At 47.0% G+C, this 20,312-nt stretch overlaps 1 protein-coding gene across 1 annotated transcript in view; it reads left to right on the top strand.

Moving 5' to 3' along the window:
* Positions 1-352: 352 nt before the first annotated feature.
* LOC133256589 (uncharacterized) overlaps positions 353-20,312 on the top strand; it is a 35,266-nt gene continuing 15,306 nt past the window's right edge. The window contains exons 1-5 of the mRNA XM_061431378.1: positions 353-474; positions 743-846; positions 1,329-1,430; positions 2,127-2,295; positions 15,086-15,174. Of these exons, the coding sequence (XP_061287362.1) occupies positions 423-474; positions 743-846; positions 1,329-1,430; positions 2,127-2,295; positions 15,086-15,174 (516 nt within the window). The 5' untranslated portion in view covers positions 353-422. The remainder of the gene's footprint in view (positions 475-742; positions 847-1,328; positions 1,431-2,126; positions 2,296-15,085; positions 15,175-20,312) is intronic.

Here is a 20,312-nt window from a genome sequence, read left to right as displayed (position 1 = left end):
AAGGAGACCCAAGAGATGAGGAAAAGGATGACGTAGTGACACCAGCCCAGACCTCTGGGGTGGGAGGAAGAGATGAGGCAGGGGCCATGGATGCTCACTTGGCCAAGGGCCCTACCCGACCCCTCGGTAGTGGGGACTTCTTTTCCCATTACCACATCAGGGCAGGATGGGCATCGTGGCGGCAAATGCTCTCCATCAACACCCGGCTCAGTTCAGAAACTTCTAGTGCTGGGCAGGGTGGGTGGAGAGGGGTGTGTGGAAGCTCTCACGTACACTCCTCCTCCCACTTCTCCACAGACCAGTACCGGTGTTTGTGGTAAACCCAGTGACAGAGGAGGTCGCCAAAAAGAGGAAGAGGACCCTGTCAGGTTCGCAGCCTCTATAAAACAGGCTGTGGAGGGAGCCTGGGCAGCTGCCTCAACATGACCTCCTGGGCTGTCCTGCTCATCACCTCGGTGCTCCTGGTTGCCCCAGGTGAGGAAATACCCCTTGGGGTAGATCCCGATGGCTCCTCCTCCCAGCCCTGCTTTCTCAGATTTGATGGACCCGAGCATGAGCTCCAAGGGCACCTGGCATGGGTAAGAGCAGCCCCAGGGCAGAGCAGGGCAGGAGGCACCCGGGACCCCTCACAAGGCCGCCTCCCCGTCCTGGGCGCCAGCTGCTTCCTGGGCTCTCCCCAGCCAGAAGTAGTGACTTCTCTCCCTCTGTCTGTGGAGGGCTGCTCATGCTGTTTCTTCCCCAGGGCTGGCTTTTTCCGGTCTGACTCCTGAGAGCCACGACCAGGCGACGGCCCATCTGTGTGATGGAGATGAGTTGTGCCAGGGCCTGGCCCTGGAGGATCCCCAGGTACACAGGGATACTCCCCCACCTGCTACCCTCCCCCCAACATCCCTCTCCTTCCTCTCCTCCCTGGGCAGTGCCAGGGGCAAGGGTCTGGAGACTTAACTGGTCAGGGGGTGGGGAGGCAGGGCTGGGAGCTGAAGATGCTGGTTTTGTTCACACTAGTACCTGACTGTGGGGTGGGGGCTACAGTGGTGGCTGGGCCCTCCGCAAGAGCCTCCTCCTTGTCTGACGGTAGAACAGCAGAGGGGCAGATGCTGGGCTGGGGCCGGTGCTGTGGGTGTGGGGGCAGGTCGTGGGGTCTCTCAGCCCCTCTAAAACAGGCAGAGAGATGGGCAGGGGCCAGCCAGTCTGGCTCAGGTCCTCATATGGACAGACAGATCATGGGTCATCCTACTGGCTTAAAAGCCCCCAGGGGACCCTTCCTGGTGCCCTTATGAAATTGGGCTGTCTGAGAGACCACCCTAATGGGCTTCCTTTCCTGATAGGGTGACCTGCTGCTCCAAGGAGAAGAGCTGGGCCTACTCTGTGGGTCTTGTCGGAGAATAATACAACATCTGATGGACAAGTTGGGAGATCAGCCCGATGAGGTGAGACGGGAGGCTTGTGGGACCTGGCGGGTGGAGATGTGCCTCCAAGTGGAATGGGGAGGGTTGGGAATCCTTACCTAGGCTTTTTAAATGAGCTGGAAAGTGGGATGTACTTAGCTTTGAGTGAATACTTAACAAGTGGAGGCATCATCACCAGAACCATAGTTTCACTTTCCCTCTCTCCCTCTCCGTGGCTCCCCCAAGCTGCTCAGCATCACTACCTTCACCCTGTGGTACTCAGATTTATCCCCTTCCATGGGAGATGTCAGAAGAAGATATTTCAAAAGCAATGGACCAAAGCTCCAAGCTTGGATCCCCCCTTTAACCCGCCACACCTCCCCAGCAGATGGAGCCCCCAGTCTGGCCCTGGACCAGAAGCTATATAGACAGAGCCTTTAAAGTGGGTCTGGGCACCACTCTCCACCCAGAAGACAGGGCCTGGGTATACAGAGGCTAAGACTCGGCAGGGTCAATTGTCCTTTCCAGAGCCCCTGCTGGCCAGGCTTGAGATGGGGAGGGGGGCTGATCCCTGTCTCTCCAGTCCCTGCTCCCACTACCACCTGGCACCAACTCCCGGGACCCAGCACTCCCACTGCCAGACCCGCTGAGAGCCCAAGGCTGCCGGGGCCTGCAGAGAGACAGTGCCCAGCAGGGCTCACCTGAGGCCCGTTTCCCACCACGGTGCTGCTGCTGCAGAATACCGTCATTGAGGCGGCCTCCAAGGTGTGCGGCAAGATGGGGCTGCTGAAAGGTCTGTGCAAGTCAATCATGAAGAAATTTCTCCGTACCATTGCTGCGGACATCACAGCTGGAAAAACCTCTCGGGTTATCTGTGTGGACATCAAGATGTGCAAAAGCAAGCCAGGTATGTGCATAGGCAACAGCAGGGACTCACTCCCTGACAGCCTCCCGGTGAAAGGCAAACTCCTAACAGCCTGAGGCAGCCTGCCCCTGCCCCTCCCCACACTCCTGCAAACAATCCTGGGGTAAAATCAGGTCTCCATTTCTCCTCAGAGGTGTGACCTTGGGCAAGTAACCTAACCTCTTTGAGCTTCCGTTTCCTTACCTGTGAAAGGGCAATAATTATTTCTATTTCTGAGGCTGAAATGAGGATTGAATGAGACCATCACGTAAGATGAGGTTGACACCAAGGAAATGGCCCGAGACTGAGAAATCAGAGCCCGGATCAACCTGTCTCTTCTCTCCACAGTAGGTTTCATTTGATTCCCTGGGTCCTCTTACCCCATCCTGGGGAAAAAGCACAGAAACTCCAGCATCCTCGGCCGGCTCCTTCCTTCCTGAATCCAGGAGTCTTCTCTCCAGTTTCTCTCACCAAACTCCCTCCACTGCCTTTCCCTCTCAGAATAAAATATCATGCAAGACTTTTGCTTCAGCTTCTTTTCCTTTGTTGGGTTTCAGAAGAGGGGCACGCTCATCTGACTCTTAAGTTCAATCAATAAACAGGTTGTATGTCATGTGGTTCTAGATGCTAGGGGTTTAGTGGTGAACAAGACAACTTAGCAGCTCTCACACATATGGTCATGAAATAATTATTGTACTGCTTGTCACTCCAAGACCCTGGGGTACATCACAAACATACCCCCAGGAGCTCTCAGACCAGCTGAGGAGACCATTCGGGTTTTGTTGTTGTTGCTCAGTTGCTCAGACTTGTACGACTTTTTGTGACCCTATGGACTGTAGCCCACCAGGCTCCTCTATCCATGGGATTCTCCAGGCAAGAGTACTGGAGTGGCTTGTCATTCCCTCCTTCAGGGGATCTTCCCGACCCAGGGATGGAACCCGAATTATCTGTGTTTCCTGCATTGCAGGTGGATTCTTTACCAATTAAACTACCGAGGAAGATATATATATATATATATATATGAATAGATAAAGATGTGGGCTATTATAAATAGTGCTATTGAACATTGGGGTACATGTTATATTTTCAAATTATAGTTTTTGTCTTTTCTGGGTATATACTCGGAAGCAGGGCTGCTGGATTATATGGTTACTCTATTTTTAGTTTTTTAAGTAATCTCCTTACTGTTCAGCACAGTGGGTGTACCAATTTACATTCCCACTGACAGTGTAGGAGGGTTCTTTTTTCTCTATACCCTGTTTAGGATTTATTACTTGTAGACTTTTTGATGATGGCCATTCTGACCACAGTGAGGTCAGATGGCCATCATCAAAACTACCTGAATGTAGTTTTATTTTATTTTATTTTATTTTTCTTTAGCCATGGACTTTATTGTTTGAATATTTGCAATTATTATTCTATACACAGATGTTAATTTCTTACAAAACTCTGTATTCCATATTGCTAGGTCACTTCACTCCTCATTTTATGTCACATTTCCATCAAGAACTATTTCCCCAAATCACCATCTGCCTGATTGTGTGTTGTTGTTGTTCAGTTGCTAAGTTGTGTACGACTCTGCGATGCCAGACACTAGTCCACCAGGCTCAACTGTCCATGAGATTTCCAGGCAAGAATACTGGAGTGGGTTGCCATTTCCTTCTCCACTGAATGTAGTTTTAATTTGCATTTCTCTAATAATTAGTGAAGAAAGCTGAGCACTGAATAATTGATGCTTTTGAACTGTGGTGTTGGAGAAGACTCTTGAGAGTCCCTTGGACTGCAAGGAGATCCAACCAGTCCATTCTAAAGGAGATCAGTCCTGGGTGTTCATTGGAAGGACTGATGCTAAAGCTGAAACTCCAATACTTTGGCCACTTCATGCAAAGAGTTGACTCATTGGAAAAGACTCTGATGATGGGAGGGATTGGGGGCAGGAGGAGAAGGGGATGAAAGAGGATGAGATGGCTGGATGGCATCAGCGACTTGATGGACATGAGTTTGAGTGAACTTTGGGAGTTGGTGATGGACAGGGAGGCTTGGTGTGCTGAGATTCACGGGGGTCGCAAAGAGACAGACACGACTGAGCGACTGAACTGAACTAAATAATTAGTGACGTTGAACATCTTTTCATGTTTCTGTTGGCCATCTGTCTGTCTTCTTTGGAGAAATGTCTACTTAGGTCTTCTGCTTATTTTTGGTTGTTTATTAAATTTTTTTATTGAACTGTGTAAACTAATATTATGTCTTGGAAATTCAGCTCTTGCTGTTGGTATGATTTACAAATATTTTCTCCCATTCCATAGATTATCTTTGCATTTTATGGTTTCTCTTGCTGTGCAAACAATTTAGAGTTTCATAGGTCCCATTTGTTTATTTTTGCTTTTGTTTCCATTACCCTAAGAGATGGATCCAAAAAACTACTGCTGCAAGTTTTGTCAAAGAGTGTTTGGCCTACATTTTCCTCTAGGAGTTTTATAGTATCTGATTTTGCATTTAGGTTTTGAACCCATTTAAGCTTATATATGACAAAATGAAAATGTTCATTCTTTTACATGTAGCTGTCCAGTTTTCCTGGCACCACTTGTCAAAGAGATTATCTTTTCTTCACCATGTATTTTGCATACTTTGTTGTAGATTAATTGGCCATAAGTGTGGGGGTTCTCTATTCTTGATGCAATCTATTTCCACATAATCTTTATTTATTTGTTTTTCCTAAAGTCTACGGTTTATTCAGATTTCCTATTTATTTATTTTTGGCTGCACTGGGTCTTCATTGTGGTGTTTGGGGTTTCTCTAGTCACAGCACGCAGGCTTTGTTGCCTCTTGGCATGTGGGATCTAAGTTTCCTGACCAGGGATTGAACCTTAAATGTGAAAGGGCCAAGTTCTAACCACTGGAGCACCAGGGAATTCCCTATTCTTTCCTATTTCTTTATGTCTTGTAATTTTTTGTTGGAAACTGGTTATCTTAGGTAATATGTTATAGCAAATATGGCTACTGGTCACACTCTGCTCCCCAGGTATATTATTGCCTTTTCGAGATGAATTGCTTGTTTTCATGTTTAGTAACTGACTGGGTAATTTTAGTGAGGTCCCTCCACCGTTCATAGTGTGATGCCTCAGATGTTGCACCTCAAGGGCTACAGCCTTGAGCATGACCACAACTATCCTGTGATGACAGAGGTTTGGGAAGGGTTCTCTTTGTCTCAAAACACCGCGTTGTGAATCTCCAAAATTTCTGACTCACTGCTCTATTGTTTTCAACAATGTCCCAGGGGACAAATTGCTTTATGAAGTCCAATCAAACCTAAGTCCTGTATGGGTCACTGTTAGAGACTTTTTTCTGACTCAGGGAGGCCTCTTCACAGGTTTTTCTTTCTTTGCTTTCTCTCCAGCAAATTAGCCAGCTTACAGGTTAGCCTTATGTCTCCAAGGCAGCTATCACTCTCCTTCCAAGTGTCTTTCACCACAACTTCCACTGTGCAATTCTGTTCCCAGGACAAATCTGAGGACTGCTGCAATAGTGAGTAGGTAATCTCTAGACTTTCCCTGTGAGTTGAGTAAACACTAGAAATTCCACTCCTCCCTTCATCCAGTAGCCTAACTTTGTCAAGTGAACTTGAAATGGAGCAAGACCTTATTGTCCTTGCCCCATCCCCACCACGTCTTCTCCCTGCCTTTTGTCTGTGGAAAACTTAAGTCAAAGAATAAGTTCAATCAGAGGAGTGAGAAATGCTGAAACAAAGGAAAACAGTCAAAGGAGACTAAATAATAATGCAGTCATTAAGCATAGTCAAGGACTTTTAGTTTCTTCTTAAGGGCTATAGATAATTTGGGGGCTTCCCTAGTAGCTCAGACGGTAAGAAATCACCTGCAGTGCAGGAGACCACGGTTCTATTCCTGGGATAGGAAGATCCCCTGCAGAAAGGATAGGCTACCAATTCCAGTATTCTTGGGCTTCCCTGGTGGTTCAGACAGTAAAGAATCCACCTGCAATGCAGGAGACCTGGGTTCCATTCCTGGGTCAGGAAGATCCCTGAAGAAGGGAATGTCAACCCACTACAGTATTCTTGCCTGGAGAATCCCATGGTCAGAGGAGCCTGGTGGGCTACAGTCCATGGGGTGGCAAAGAGTAGGACACAACCGAGTGACTAACTTCAGCACAGCACAGCACAGCACATAGGTAATATTCTGAGCCATATCCTGTGAGCAGTCTTATAAATACCAAAACACCAGGTGGAGAAGTTAACATGATGAGCAAACTGTACCCGTGAGCTGCCACAATTCTGAGAATTGACCTCAAAGAAATGGAAACAAATGAACCCTGGAACTGAAGATTAACTGTACCTAAAACAATCAAGATGATGCTGGTCAGACCACTGGTGACCAGTTTAAAGATGACTGTTAGAGATGACTGTGCTGTTTCTACAGGTAGACCCATCCCGCCCACCCCTATGAAAGTTCTCTGCTACTGCTGCTGCTGCTAAGTCATTTCAGTTGTGTCGGACTCTGTGCGACCCCGTGGACTGCAGCCTACCAGGCTTCTCCGTCCCTGGGATTCTCCAGGCAAGAGTACTGGAGTGGGGTGCCATTGCCTTCTCCGTTCCACATTCCATGAGGCCAACATTCCACGAGGCCAGCTAAGCCTGTGAGCCACAACTACTGAGCTTGTATGCTGCAACTACAGAAACCCACAAGCCTAGAGCCTGTGCTCCACAACAAGAAAGGCACTATAATGAGAAACCCACACACTTTAATGAAGAGTAGCCCTGCTTGCCACAACTAGAGAAAACCTGCACGCAGCAACAAAGACCCAGTGCGGCCAAAAATAAAACAAAATGAAAATGAATCTTGGCGAGTTCACACTTGGTCTTTGAATCCCTCATGTGGAAGGGAAATGGGGAATTCTTTCTTCCTTAGCATGAGCTGGTGTATTTTAGCCAGATTCATTGATGGCAAGCAACAGAAACTGACTCAAGCTAAATTAAGAAAAGGGAAGTGATTGGGTGGCCATGGATGCCTCAGGCTGGAAGGCAGGACCTAGAACAGAAGTTGGACAGGAGCTGGGCAGCTCAAAGGGTCCTTTGAAGCAGGGAGAGCACTTCAGTCTCACCCAGGTGCACTCATTGGGGTGAATGAAGTTCCACAATGAGCTCACTCTGTCTTTGTGTCTCCTGCTCCAAAGCCAAATTCCTAGGAAAGAGAGCATTCAGCCAGCCAACCTCAGATCAGATACTTGGCTTTGATTGTTCTAAGGTGATGAAAAGGAAGTCAGGCTCTAGGAGATCTGGGTGACTGTTTTGGCTTATGAAGTGGAGGATAGATTGCTAGATGAATTACTGTCCACCGAGACAGTACACAGTAGCTGTCAGATAATTCCCCAAAGGAAATTAGAGTGACTATTAGGAAGGAAGAGTAGATGCTGTGTGGCCAAAGCGGCAAATGTCCAGTCCCGCTTGTAATGATGGTGAGTGTTGTGTCTGCGTGTGTGTGGGTTGTTTCAGTCGTGTCTGACTCTTTGTGACCCCATGGACTGTAGCCTTCCAGGTCCTCTGTCCATGGGATTCTCCAGGCAAAGATACTGGAGTGAGTTGCCAAGACCTCCTCCAGGGGATCGTCCCAACCCAGGGATCAAACCTGCCTCACTTTATGTCTCCTGCATTGGCAGGCAGGTTCTTTACCACTAGTGCCACCTGGGAAGCCAGTATTGTCTCTGAGGCACTTCCGAATAGGAAGACATTTCTCTGGCGGGAATCAGGAACTGTGGATTCCTGGTATTAGGGGCTTGCCTATCTCTAAGTAAGATGTGCTTTCCCATATACTCAGGTTGAGAATCTTGGAGTTTACTCAACAGGCTTCAAGAGTACTGCCTGTGGGCACAGACCAGGGCCCCAGACAGGTCTTGGTTTCATTCAGATGATGTTGATCTTGGCCTCTTTGCCTCTTTGGTTTCCTTATCTGACATAGAACCTACAATACTTGCAAGACTCCTACGTTGCTCTGCTTAGATAACTCATGTGTGTGCCTAGCATGGTGTAAGCTGTGCTAAGAGGTTACCTGGAAGATGGGTCATTACCTAGAAGGTGCTGGGAGTAAAGAATTTTAGGCAGAGGAAGAGGTGGTGAGAATTGCAGTCGTCCATGGTGAATGAGACAGTTTCCTGCAGGCTGTATCACAGAGAGAAGCTGGAGTCATCACCTTGCCTTGCTGCAGATTCAGCCCCTGTTCCAGCAGTTGCCAGAAACCCAGAGCCTGGAGATGGGTTCCTGTCCCGAGGCACAAGACTCATCTCACATGCCTGCCTTATGTTTCTCTCTTAGATGCTACCAACCCTCCCTAATGTCCTCCAGAGGACCAGAGAATCACTGTATCTTCAGAATAGATGCTGGATGCCCCTCCCCTACCACCCAGTTCATTCCCACCCAAGGAGATGTTTTCTGTAGAGTGGGGATGATGCTCAGGAGAGCACTTATAGGTACGTCTAATAATCACAGCACCCAGACACTGCAGGCTGCATGCTCACAGGCAGAGACTAAGAGTCGAGAGGGGTATGGATCCTAGGGCAATAGTACCCTGGAGCCTCTGTGCCAGGGGAGGGTGCCGGGGAGGAGAGTGGACTGGTCCAGAGATTTAAGGCTCAGTCAGCTACTTTAAAGGTGGACCAGAAGCAGCCCAGTGTAGTGTTGAGGGCTTATATACCAAATATTTGAGGATGGATGAAGACTGTTTTTACAATCAAGACATTTAATAAAGACCAACATGGTAAAGACCATCACTTCATGGGTGATAGGTAGGGAAACAATGGAAACAGTGAGAGACTTAATTTTGGGGGGCTCCAAATTTACTGCAGATGGTGACTGCAGCCATGGAATTAAGATACCTGCTCCTTGGAAGAAAAGCTGTGACCAACCTTGACAGCATATTAAAAAGCAGAGACATTACTTTGCTGACAAGGGCTTCCCTGGTGGATTAGAGCGTAAAGCGTCTGCCTGCAATGTGGGAGACCCGGGTTCAATGCCTGGGTGTGGAAGATTCCCTGGAGAAGGAAATGGCAACCCACTCCAGTACTCTTGCCTGCAAAATTCCATGGACAGAGGAGCCTGGTAGGCTACAGTCCATGGGGTCGCAAAGAATCAGACACGACTGAGTGACACATTTGTTTGTACTTTGCTGACAAAGGTCCATCTAGTCAAAGCTATGGTTTTTCCAGTAGTCATGTATGGATGTGAGAGTTGGACTGTAAAGAAAGCTGAACACTGAAGAACTGATGCTTTTGAACTGTGGTGCTGGAGAAGACTCTTGAGACTCCCTTGAATTGCAAGGAGATCAAACCAGTCAATCTTAAAGGAAATCAGTCCTGAATATTCATTGGAAGAACTGATATTGAAGCTGAAGCTCCAATACTTTGGCCACCTGATGAGAAGAACTGACTCATTGGAAAAGACCCTGATGCTGGGGAAGATTGAAGGCGGGAGGAGAAGGGGATGACAGAAAATGAGATGGTTGGATGGCATCACTGATTCAGTAGACATGAGTTTGAGCAAGCTTTGGGAGTTGGTTATGGACAGGGAAGCCTGGCATGCTGCAGTCAATGGGGTCTGCAGCAAAGAGTTGGATATGACTCAGCGATTGAACTGAACTGAACATGGTAAAATTTGCACCTTAAGTTGCATTGGGAAAGTGAATGATGATCATTTATATTTACTGATATAAAATATTAATATAATAATATATGAATATATTATTGATAACAAGAATAATTAAGAAAAGTACTGTGGCTCAATGACACCTTTAAATACATTCATATTTTATCCACAAGCTTCCCTAGCAGCTCGGTTGGTAAAGAATCCGCCTGCATGCAGGAGACCACAGTTCCATTCCTGGGTTGGGAAGATACCCTGGAGAAGGGATAGGCTACCCACTCCAGTATTCTTGGGCTTCGCTTGTGGTTCAGCTGGTAAAGAATCCACCTGCAATGCGGGAGACCAGGTTCAATCCCTGGGTTGGGAAGATCCCCTGGAGAAGCGAAAAGTTACCCACTCCAATATTCTGGCCTGGAGAATTCCGTTGACTGTATAGCCCTTGGGGTCACAAAGAGTCCGACACGACTGAACCACTTTCACTTTTATTTTATTCACAACAGCACGTACATATCTTTGAAAAATGTTTTATGCGTGTGTTGACTTTACTGGTCTATTCCTGGCTGTCCACCTTTTGGAAGAAAACTCTCCGTGGTTGGCTGCCCTCAGTGACCTTGCGACCTGGGACGCCCATATGGGTGGAGCCTGGTCTGTGGCCCAGGCTTACAGCGATGTGCTGGGCCAATCAGAGCCCTTGATCTAGAATTAGAAGTAACACGCCTGGAGGTGAGAGGCTGTTTAAAGTCTTGGGGCTGGGCAGCAATACCCACTGCAAGCTGAAACCGTTGGGGATCAGGAACCATAATGAAGCAGTGCATGAAAAAGAAATAACAGTAGTATTTGTGGTAACGAAAATGAAAGCTAAGCTTTGTTGAGCCTTTTCTTTGTGCCCCGCTCAGTTCTAAGAACTTTACAGTGTAATCTCACGCAGTCCTCATAAACACCCCAAATCCCTACGAAATTTGCAGATAAGGAGAATAAAGCACAGAGAGGGTAAGGAACTTGGTCAAGGCCCACAGCTAGGAGGTGGCACATCTGGGATTGGAGCCCAGGCTACCTCTTGTCCTCTCCTGCCACTCCAGGAAGCAGGACAGGCAGCCCTCAGGCCATGAAGGGAGACAGCGACTCTGTGTAGCCACCTTGATTTCCTGAGTCTGAATGTCTTGATCTGTGGTTTCCCTTGCCACAGGATTCCCTGGCACTGCCCCACCCTCCTCCAGGTCGACTGGGTCTCTGCTTCTTGCTTCAGATGGAAACTCTTAAGCGGAGACCGTTAAGGTGCACACAAGGGTTCATGTCCCTTTGTGTCTCTTGGGACCCCAGAGTATGAAGCGGCAGGGCCCTGAGACCTTCAATAAGTCCGGTCCATCTTGCCCCCCACCTCCAGCCCCACCTAGGGATGATGATCTGAGGCTGGGGGCTGGAGCTGTCCCCACTTAGGGGAACAGCTGCCCCGTGGCCTGGGCAGGGTTTGGACAGACTTGCTTGAATTCCCTTCACAGACTTCCTTAGATGTGGGCTTTTTTTACCCTTTTTTAAAGCTGTGGGTCGAGTGAGGCTATTAACCCTGAAGTTGCGTTCTGTTTCCAACTGACTTGGGTGAACTGTCCTGATGACTTTATTACCAAAATGCAGCAGGAATCCACTCAAAAGTGATGGTACAAGTGCTGCCACCTACTGGAGGAAAATTAACAGTGTCAAAAAGAAGAGAGCACTTTGCCAACAAAGGTCTGTATAGTCAAAGCTATGGTCTTTCTAGTAGTCATGTATGGCTGTGAGAGTTGGACCATAAAGAAGGTTAATTGCTGAAGAACTGATGCTTTTGAACTGTGGTGCTGGAGAAGACTCTTGAGAGCCCCTTGGACAGCAAGGAGATCAAACCAGTCAGTCCTAAAGGAAATCAACCCTGAATATTCATTGGAAGGAATGATGCTGAAGCTGAAGCTCCAATACTTTGGCCATCTGATGCGAAGAGCTGACTCATTGGAAAAGACCCTGATACTGGGAAAGACTGAGGGCAGGAGGAGAAGGGGGTGGCAGAGGATGAGATGGTTAAATAGCATCAGCAATTCAATAGACATGAGTTTGAGCAAACCCCAGGAGATGGTGGAGGACAGAGGAGCCTGTCATGCTGCAGTCCATGGGGTTGCAAAGAGTCAGACATGACTTAGCAACTGAACAACAACATTGTTTTATATACGTGGATGATTGGATATAGAAATAAAAATAGATATAGGTGTATATGTATGTGTGTGTGCATACAGATGTATATTCCCTAGCTTCATCCTTTGTAAGGGACTGGAAATAATGACGGTAGCTATGAGTATACGAGTCTCTGGATCTTGGTTTCTAAGTACCATTTCCCAGTGAAAAACAATTAGGGCTCCTTGGAGAACTGGCTGATTCTGGGGCGGGAGCAGTGAAAATATAAATGAATACAGAAGATTTTGCAGTGCTAGAAAAAGTGCTCAGAAATGGTGTGTGCGTATGTTTGTGTGTGTTAGTCACTCAGTCGTGTCTAACGTTTTGCGACCCCATGGACTGTAGCCCATCAGGCTCCTCTGTCCATGGAATTCTCCAGGCAAGCATTCTGGAGTCACTTGCCATTTCCTTCTCCATGGGATCTTCCCAACCCAGGAATGATGAGGATATTATTTAAAAAACATAGGATTCACATTGAAGGGGTTCCCAATGGCCAGATCTGAGACAATTTTAGTAACAAAATAAATAATAATAGTATAAATAATAACTCATGGAATAAAGAATATATCCATGACTCTATATACATATAAATAAATAATTTCATAAATAAATAAATGAAGTGAAGCCTCGTACAATAGAATTCCAATGAATAAATATAGAAGGAATGATGGAAATAGGAAATTGCTGTTTGGCTAACCCCACAGTGGCTTCCCTGGTAGCTCAGATGGTATAGACCACCTATAATACAGGAGACCTGGATTCAATCCCTGGGTTGGAAAAATCCTCTGGAGAAGCGAATGGCTCCCCACTCCAGTGTTCTTGTCCGAAGAAGTCCATGGACAGAGAAGCCTGGGTGGGCTACAGGCCATGTTGTCACAGAGTCGGACACGACTGAGCGACTAACACTAACCTCACCATAATTGTTGCAGGCAAGAACCACTGATGTGTGCTAGAATTAGTGGGTAAAAGTACAACGAAAAAAAAGAAAGGTTTCTGTTTATAGTCTCAAGATATCTCCACACAAAATACTTATTAATTACAAAGGGGAAAAGGTAACTTTGCCATGGATAAATCTGATAGACACCACCGTATCCAAGGGGTAAAAGTTCCTATCAGCAGAAATGAGATGTATGGGCATCACGTTCCTCCTGGTGTGATGTGCTGAGAAGACAACATTCCTTCTGGGGGCTTCCCCGGCGGTCCGGTGGTTAAGACTCCACAGTCCCTATGGAGGGGGCACGGGTTCAGTTCCTGGTCAGGGAAGTAACATCTTGCAAATAAATAAAGTTAAAAAAAAAATCACTTCTGTAGGCATTTGTGCCAAAAATGAAAAACCTCAGTCTAATTCTGGAAAAGCACCAGACACACCCAAAATGAGGAACATTCTGCAGAGCAACTGGCCACTGCTCTTCAAAAGTGCTGTGATCAGGAAAGACAAAGCTTGAGGGAACTGTCCCAGACTGGAGGAGACTAAGGAGACATGATAACTCAGCGCCCTGTGTGAGACTGCATGGGATCCTGGGGAGAAGAAGAATCCAGGGGCAGTGGACAAAGTTGGAATACCAGCTGAAGATAAGTTAGTAGTGCTGTATCAGTGTTCATATCCTGCATGCGTGCTAAGTCACTTCAGTCACCTCCGACTCTGCGACCCTATGGACTGTGACCCCTCAGGCTCCTCTGTCCATGGGATTCTCCAGGCAAAATACTGCAGTGGGTTGCCATGTCCTCCTCCTGGGGCTCTTCCCACCTGGGGACTGAACTCACATCTCACTGTGTCTCCTGCATTGCAGGCGGTTCTTTACCACTACCTGGGAATCCCTGTTCATATTCTGGTCTTGATAATTATGCTCTGGTTATAGAAGATGTTAACATTTGGAAGAGCTGTGTGAAGTGTGTTTAGGCATTTTTCCTACTATTTTCACAAAGTTTCTCAAGTCTAAAATTATCTCAAAATGAAAAATAAAATTAAAAACAAGATTGTGTGAAATATACATACATAATACTTTTTAAAAGGCATTGCACAAAGTATTATATAGAGAATGAATAAACAACAAGGTGCTACTGTATAGCACAGGAAACTATATTCAATGTCCTGTGATAAACCATAATGGAAAAGAATATAAAAAAATATGTGTTGCTCGCTCAGTCATGTCTGACTCTTGGTGATCCTATGGACTGTAACCTATTGGGCTCCTCTACTCATGGGATTTTCCATGCAAGAGAACTGGAATGAATAGCCATTCCCTTCTCCAGAAGATTTTCCCAACCCAGGGATCAAACTCGGGTCTCCTGCATTGCAAACAGATTCTTTACCATCTAAGCCACTAGGGAAGCCTGGTACTAGTGGTAAAAAAGAAAAATTATACATATGTATAACTGAATCACATTGCTGTACAGCAGAAATGAACACAAGACTGTAAATCAACTGTACTTATAATTTTTTTTAAAAAGGCACTACAATGTGTATCAGGTTTCTGATTATCCCAAGTTTGAAACCTCCCTTAAGCCAGAGCCCAATCTGTGAGATGAAAACCTCTACTTTTATCACAACACAGAAGTAGAAAGAAGGGAAGTATTGGGGCACATATTGAGCAAGACACACGTAGATATTCATACAACGTTTTAGTGGAATTGTAGAACACACTGTGGGGCTTCCATGGTGGCTCAGATGATAAAGAATCCACCTGAAATGCAGGAGACCGGGTTTGATCTGTGTGTTGGGAAGATCCCCTGGAGAAGGGAATGGCTACCCACTCCAGTATTCTTGCCTGAAGAATTTCACGAACAGAGAAGCCTGGCGGGCTGCAGTCCATGGGGTTGCAAAGAGTTGGACACGACAGAGTGACTAACATTTTCACTTTCAGAACACACCACAGACTGACCAAACCCTCCACTCCTGTTCTGGAATGTTCTGACCGTTGCTCTGGCTTATGTTCCCACATTTCACAGACATCCCCAGAACTGCACGTAGCGTGGTCCTGAGGATCACAGGACTTAATATTTCCCGCTTTCATAATGCTGGCCCTGGGGTGGTACAGGTAATGGGATAAAGGAAGCAGATCATATCTGCTGAGGCATGAGATAATAGCAATGAAATGATGATGGTAGCTGAGTGATCACCTGCCAATGCTCTGATGCTTAATCCGACCCCTAGAGGAAGGGTCTCTTACTATACACAGTTTACGAAGAGGGTGGCAGACTTGCCCAGGGTCTTCTCCTCTGATGTGCACAGCTAGTAACTTGTGGGGCTAGGATCTGAGCCTAGGCAGGCCACCTCCAGAGCCCACATGCTGATGAGTTAGAAGGTGCAGGGCATGGGGCTGAATGCAAGGTAAGTGGGGGTTAGTCCTCCAACCCATCTTGGGTTTTTGTTGGTGGTGGTGGTTTTTTGGCTGCTCCTGGTCTTTTTAATTGTGGCACATGGGCTTATTTGCCCCACAGCCTGTGGGATCTTAGTTCCCTGTCCAGGAATCAAACCCAAGCTCTCTGCAGTGGAAGTGCTGAGTCTTAACCACTGGACAGCCAGGGAGTTCCCTCCTGTTACTTCTTGCAACAGTGGATACCTGGGATTCTCCGCATTTTAAAAAATAAATGTATTTGTTTATTTATTTGCTGTGCTGCGTCTTCATTGCTGCGAGAGCATTTCTCTAGTTGTGGTGTGTGGGTTTCTCATTTGCATGGCTTTTCTGGCTGTGAAGCACTTGCCCTAGGGTGCACGGGCTTCAGTAGTTGTGACATGGGCATAGTTGCTCTATGGCATGTGGGATCTTCCCAGACCAGGTATTGAACCCGTGTCTCCTGCATTGACAGGTGAATTCTTTACCACTGAGCCACCAGGGAAGCCTGCTTCATGGCATCTTAAATATTGTTTCTTCTATTCACACTTCCATGTATGGTTGTTGTCTTCTTTCCCAGTAGAATGTAAACTCCATGAAGGCAGGCCCAGGTTCGACTTTACTCACTTTCCTATCCTCAGTGCCTGGTGGGACATGTGGAAAGGAGTAGACATTCATTAGTATTTTCTGGAAAAATGGATGTGGAAATCAGCCCTGAATACTCATTGGTAGGACTGATGCTGAAGCTGAGCTCCAATACTTTGGCTAGCTGATGGGAAGAGCTGACTGACTCATTGGAAAAGACCCTGATTCTGGGAAAGGTTGAAGATGGGAGGAGAAGGGGGTGACAGAAGATGAGACGGTTGGATGGCATCACCGATTCAAAGGACATGAACTTGGGCAAACTCCAGGAGACCATGAGGGACAGGGAGGCCTGGCGTGCTGCAGTCCATGGGGTCACAAAGAGTCAGACAAGGCTTAATGACTAAACAATAGCAACAACATGGATGGGGATTGAGGCAGGGCTTCTGGTTCAGGGTGTGTCCTACTGACTGGCTGTGGGGACTATCCAGAGGCTACCTGAGCAGCCGCTGGGAGAGTCCACCTTCTCAGGGAAGAAGGAAGCAGCTGGAAACTCTAGTCTGTAGCAGAGCTCCAATGTGCCAGGCTGGGACAAATCTGAAAACAGCCAGGTCTGCCCCCAGCCCCGCCCCCCAGGGACACTTGTCCAAGTCCCAGCGATAGGATGTCTGTGAGTAAACACTGAAAGAGATGCTTCAGCTAAACCCCCTGGGACAGGGACTTCCCTAGTGGTCTAATGGTTAAGAATACGCCTCCCAGTGCAGGGGACACTGGATTGATCCCTGGTTAGGGAACTAAGATCCCGCATGCCTCAGAGCAACTAAGCCCATGCGCCATGACTGCTGAACCCCCCGCACTCTGGAGCCCCTGTGCCACAACTAAAGAGCACGATCACTGTAACGAAAGGTCCCACACGATGCAATGAAGATCCCGCATGCCACAACTAAGACCTGATGCAGCCAAATAAAATAAAACATAAAAGACCTGGGGCATGCTGGTTCATGTCTCCTAAAAGATGGAGAAGCCATAGTGGTGCAAGAGCTTTTCTTCACTTTCGGATAGAACCCTTGGTGCTTTGGGATCTCAGGGGCCCAGCTTTGAACCCCTGGCAGAGATGGCAGCCAGCAGGCCCTGGTGGCAGTGCAGAACAAACAGCTGTGCTGTGTGAAATTACCTTAGCCATGTCCCGCTCTTTGAAACCCCATGGACTGTAGCCCACCAGGCTCCTCTGTCCATGGGATTCTCCAGGCAAGAATACTGGAGTGGGTTGCCATGACCTTCTCCAGGGTATCTTCAGAACCTAGGGATCAAACTAGCATCTCTTAAGTCTCCTGCTTTGGCAGGTGGGTTCTTTACAACAAGTGCCACCTGGAACTCCCAGAAGGAACAGTACCCATCACTAAGTACCCTCGGGAAAAGGTGATACTCAGCGTGGCCACACACACTGCAGTTGGCCTGACTTGTAAGTGATCGAGTCACAGAAATAGCTGGAGGGCAATTTGTAGGAGTCCTGTGATGCAGAAATGTCACCCTCTCAAATTTATTCACAGTGAGTAATAATTTTTAAAAAATCTAAAGACAAGTAGTATATTGACCGGCTGATGGTACTGGCTGAAGCTATTTCTTGGTAGAATTATGTTTGATCATCACCCATTTGTCTCTATACTTAAAAAACACTGACACAAAAGAAAGGAAAGCTTCCCTCACTCCTCAGGTATACTAGCAAATAAGAAGCTATTTGAGGACGATTCAAGTTACTGTAGATTTTATCCTGTTTTAGTTGTGTGATGAGGCAGGACTGGTGTGAGTCAATGGTAAAAAGACTGAATGCCAAAACCTGGAAGGTTGGGCTGGGGAATAAAATTCCAGAAGAATGACAGCAGTGTCCCCTGTCCTGCCACATGCGGTGGATGTGGCAAGGGTCAGGTACCAGGTCACCCAGTGGCAGAGGTCACTGTTTAAGTGAGCTTCAGGGGAAGCTGGAGTCACTGGGTGATTCTGGGGTGGAGCTCGTAGATGTGAGGATGGGGAAGGGGTCCAGGTGAGGGCTCAGAGTGGACTGTGAGAACCCCATTTAGATGGTTTCTGGATCCAAGGTCTCATCAATCTTAGAAGCCAGAGATGGAAGTTGCCAGTGAGTGTGAAGTGATGTGAAGATGAGTGAAAGGTGGATACAAGGGAGAAAGGGTGATGATAAGAAAATGAATTTCTGAGAGAGAGGCCTCAGTGAAGACTGGGCCCCTCTTGTGGCCTGGGAGCTTGAGAAACTGGTTATGGGCAATCCAGATGAGGTCTGCTGAGTCCGTGAGAGATTGCTAATCTCTCTTTTGTATCACACCCTGAAGTTTGACTCAGATGGTGGTGGCTGTGTGGTTACGAGTGTGTCCTGAGCTCTGATCAGCAACAAGCAGGAGAGGTTCCAGAGTCTGTCCTCTCCATCTGGTCTGTCTTTCATTGGCCAGAGCGGTGTGTTCAGGAGCTCCTGTCTGAGACACAAAGCAAGGCAGGCTTGTAATTTATCAAGCACCAGTCAATCTTCCAGTGTCAACAGGCTTCCCAGGCACCAGGGTGGGTCCACAGAGTCAGCTTATGCATGAACTGTCACTATAACGTCCATTTTTAGAAGATATTGAGGGAAGTACATCCAAAATGTGTGTGTGTTAGTTGCTCAGCTGTGTCTGATCCTGTGTGACCTCATGGGCTGTAGTCTGTGCTCCTCTGTTCATGGAATTCTCCAGGCAAGAATACTGGAGTGGAAAGCCATTCCCTTCTCCAGGGGATCTTCCTGACCCAGTGTTCGAACCCATATCGCCTGCATTGCGGGTGGATTCCTTACTGTCTGAGCCACGAGGGAAGCCAACATTCAAAATAGTAAAAAGAAACTATGCCACGTGAGGCTCCTTCCAGTCTGTCTGCCATTCGTCCATCTATCCATTCATCCCTCTCTCCCCCATCCCTCCCCTCCATCCATCCATTCATCTACCCAAAAGGACACAAGGTGGTGATGAACACATTCACTTTCTCAACTGCCATGATATTTTCACACATATATACACGTGTCAAAAGTGGTAGAAGGTGTGCACTTCAGATGTATGCTGGTGAGTATACTTTACTTAAATCTCAGTAAAGTTGGGAAAAAGGAAGGAACTCAGTGTATATCTGTAGGTCAGAACTGGTAACAACTCACACAACCATCAATGGAGAATGGATGAAGTATGGCATATTCATGCAAGGGAATGGTACTCAGCAATGGAAAGGAACAAACTCTTCATACACACAACGTGGGTAAATCTCACATACCTTAATGCTAATTAAAATGAGTCAGACATGGGCCTTCCCTGGTGTTCCTATTGTCCCCATGCTTCCAATGCATGTTGATCCCTGGTTGGGGAACTAGGATGCCATGTAGTGTGCTCCCCCAAACAGTCACACCAGAGGATCCATTGTTTGTGATTTATTTATACACGTTTCAAAACCAGAGAAGAGAGAACTATCATGTTTAAGAGTATGTGCTCAGATGGTAAAACTATAGAGAAGCAAGGATAGGATTATCATTAAGGTTATGGTAGTATTAGCTTCGGAGAAGGCAATGGCACCCCACTCCAGTACTCTTCCTGGAAAATCCCATGGACAGAAGAGCCTGCTAGGCTGCAGTCCATGGGGTCTCGAAGAGTCGGACACTACTGAGCGACTTCACTTTCACTTTTCACTTTCATGCATTGGAGAAGGAAATGGCAACCCATTCCAGTGTTCTTGCCTGGAGAATCCCAGGGACGGGGAGCCTGGTGGGCTGCTGTCTCTGGGGTTGCACAGAGTCGGACACGACTGAAGCAACTTAGCAGCAGCAGCAGCAGCAGTATTAGCTTAGGGGAGGAGGGTCTGGAAGTTAAGATGCTTCTGTGCTCAGGCATCATTTTGTGATTATGCCCCTATTTGCTTCCTAATAAACAATAGTCCATTTTGTTTTGTGCACATTTCTGAATATACTTTACATTTCATAACTGAGAATGGAGCAATGTGTATGTGCTCTGCTTGTAGGAAAGAGAAAAAAGAGTTTTAGCAGTAGTTTACTCTGAGGAGAGAGTCTATGTGAAGGTGGGACAGTGGAAGCTTTTATGTGCTTTCCTTATACATTTCATTTTAAAAAATGTAAATTCCCTCATGCAGTTCATAAATAAAATTAAAAAGCATAATCATAAACTCATGGATAATAAAGCAAAGGAGGGACTGCCCGACTGTAGGTGCTGAAATGGGGACCC

Source organism: Bos javanicus, chromosome 11 (genome assembly GCF_032452875.1).
Source record: "Bos javanicus breed banteng chromosome 11, ARS-OSU_banteng_1.0, whole genome shotgun sequence".
Classification (NCBI taxonomy): domain Eukaryota; kingdom Metazoa; phylum Chordata; class Mammalia; order Artiodactyla; family Bovidae; genus Bos; species Bos javanicus.
This window is presented reverse-complemented; position numbering and strand designations above follow the sequence as displayed.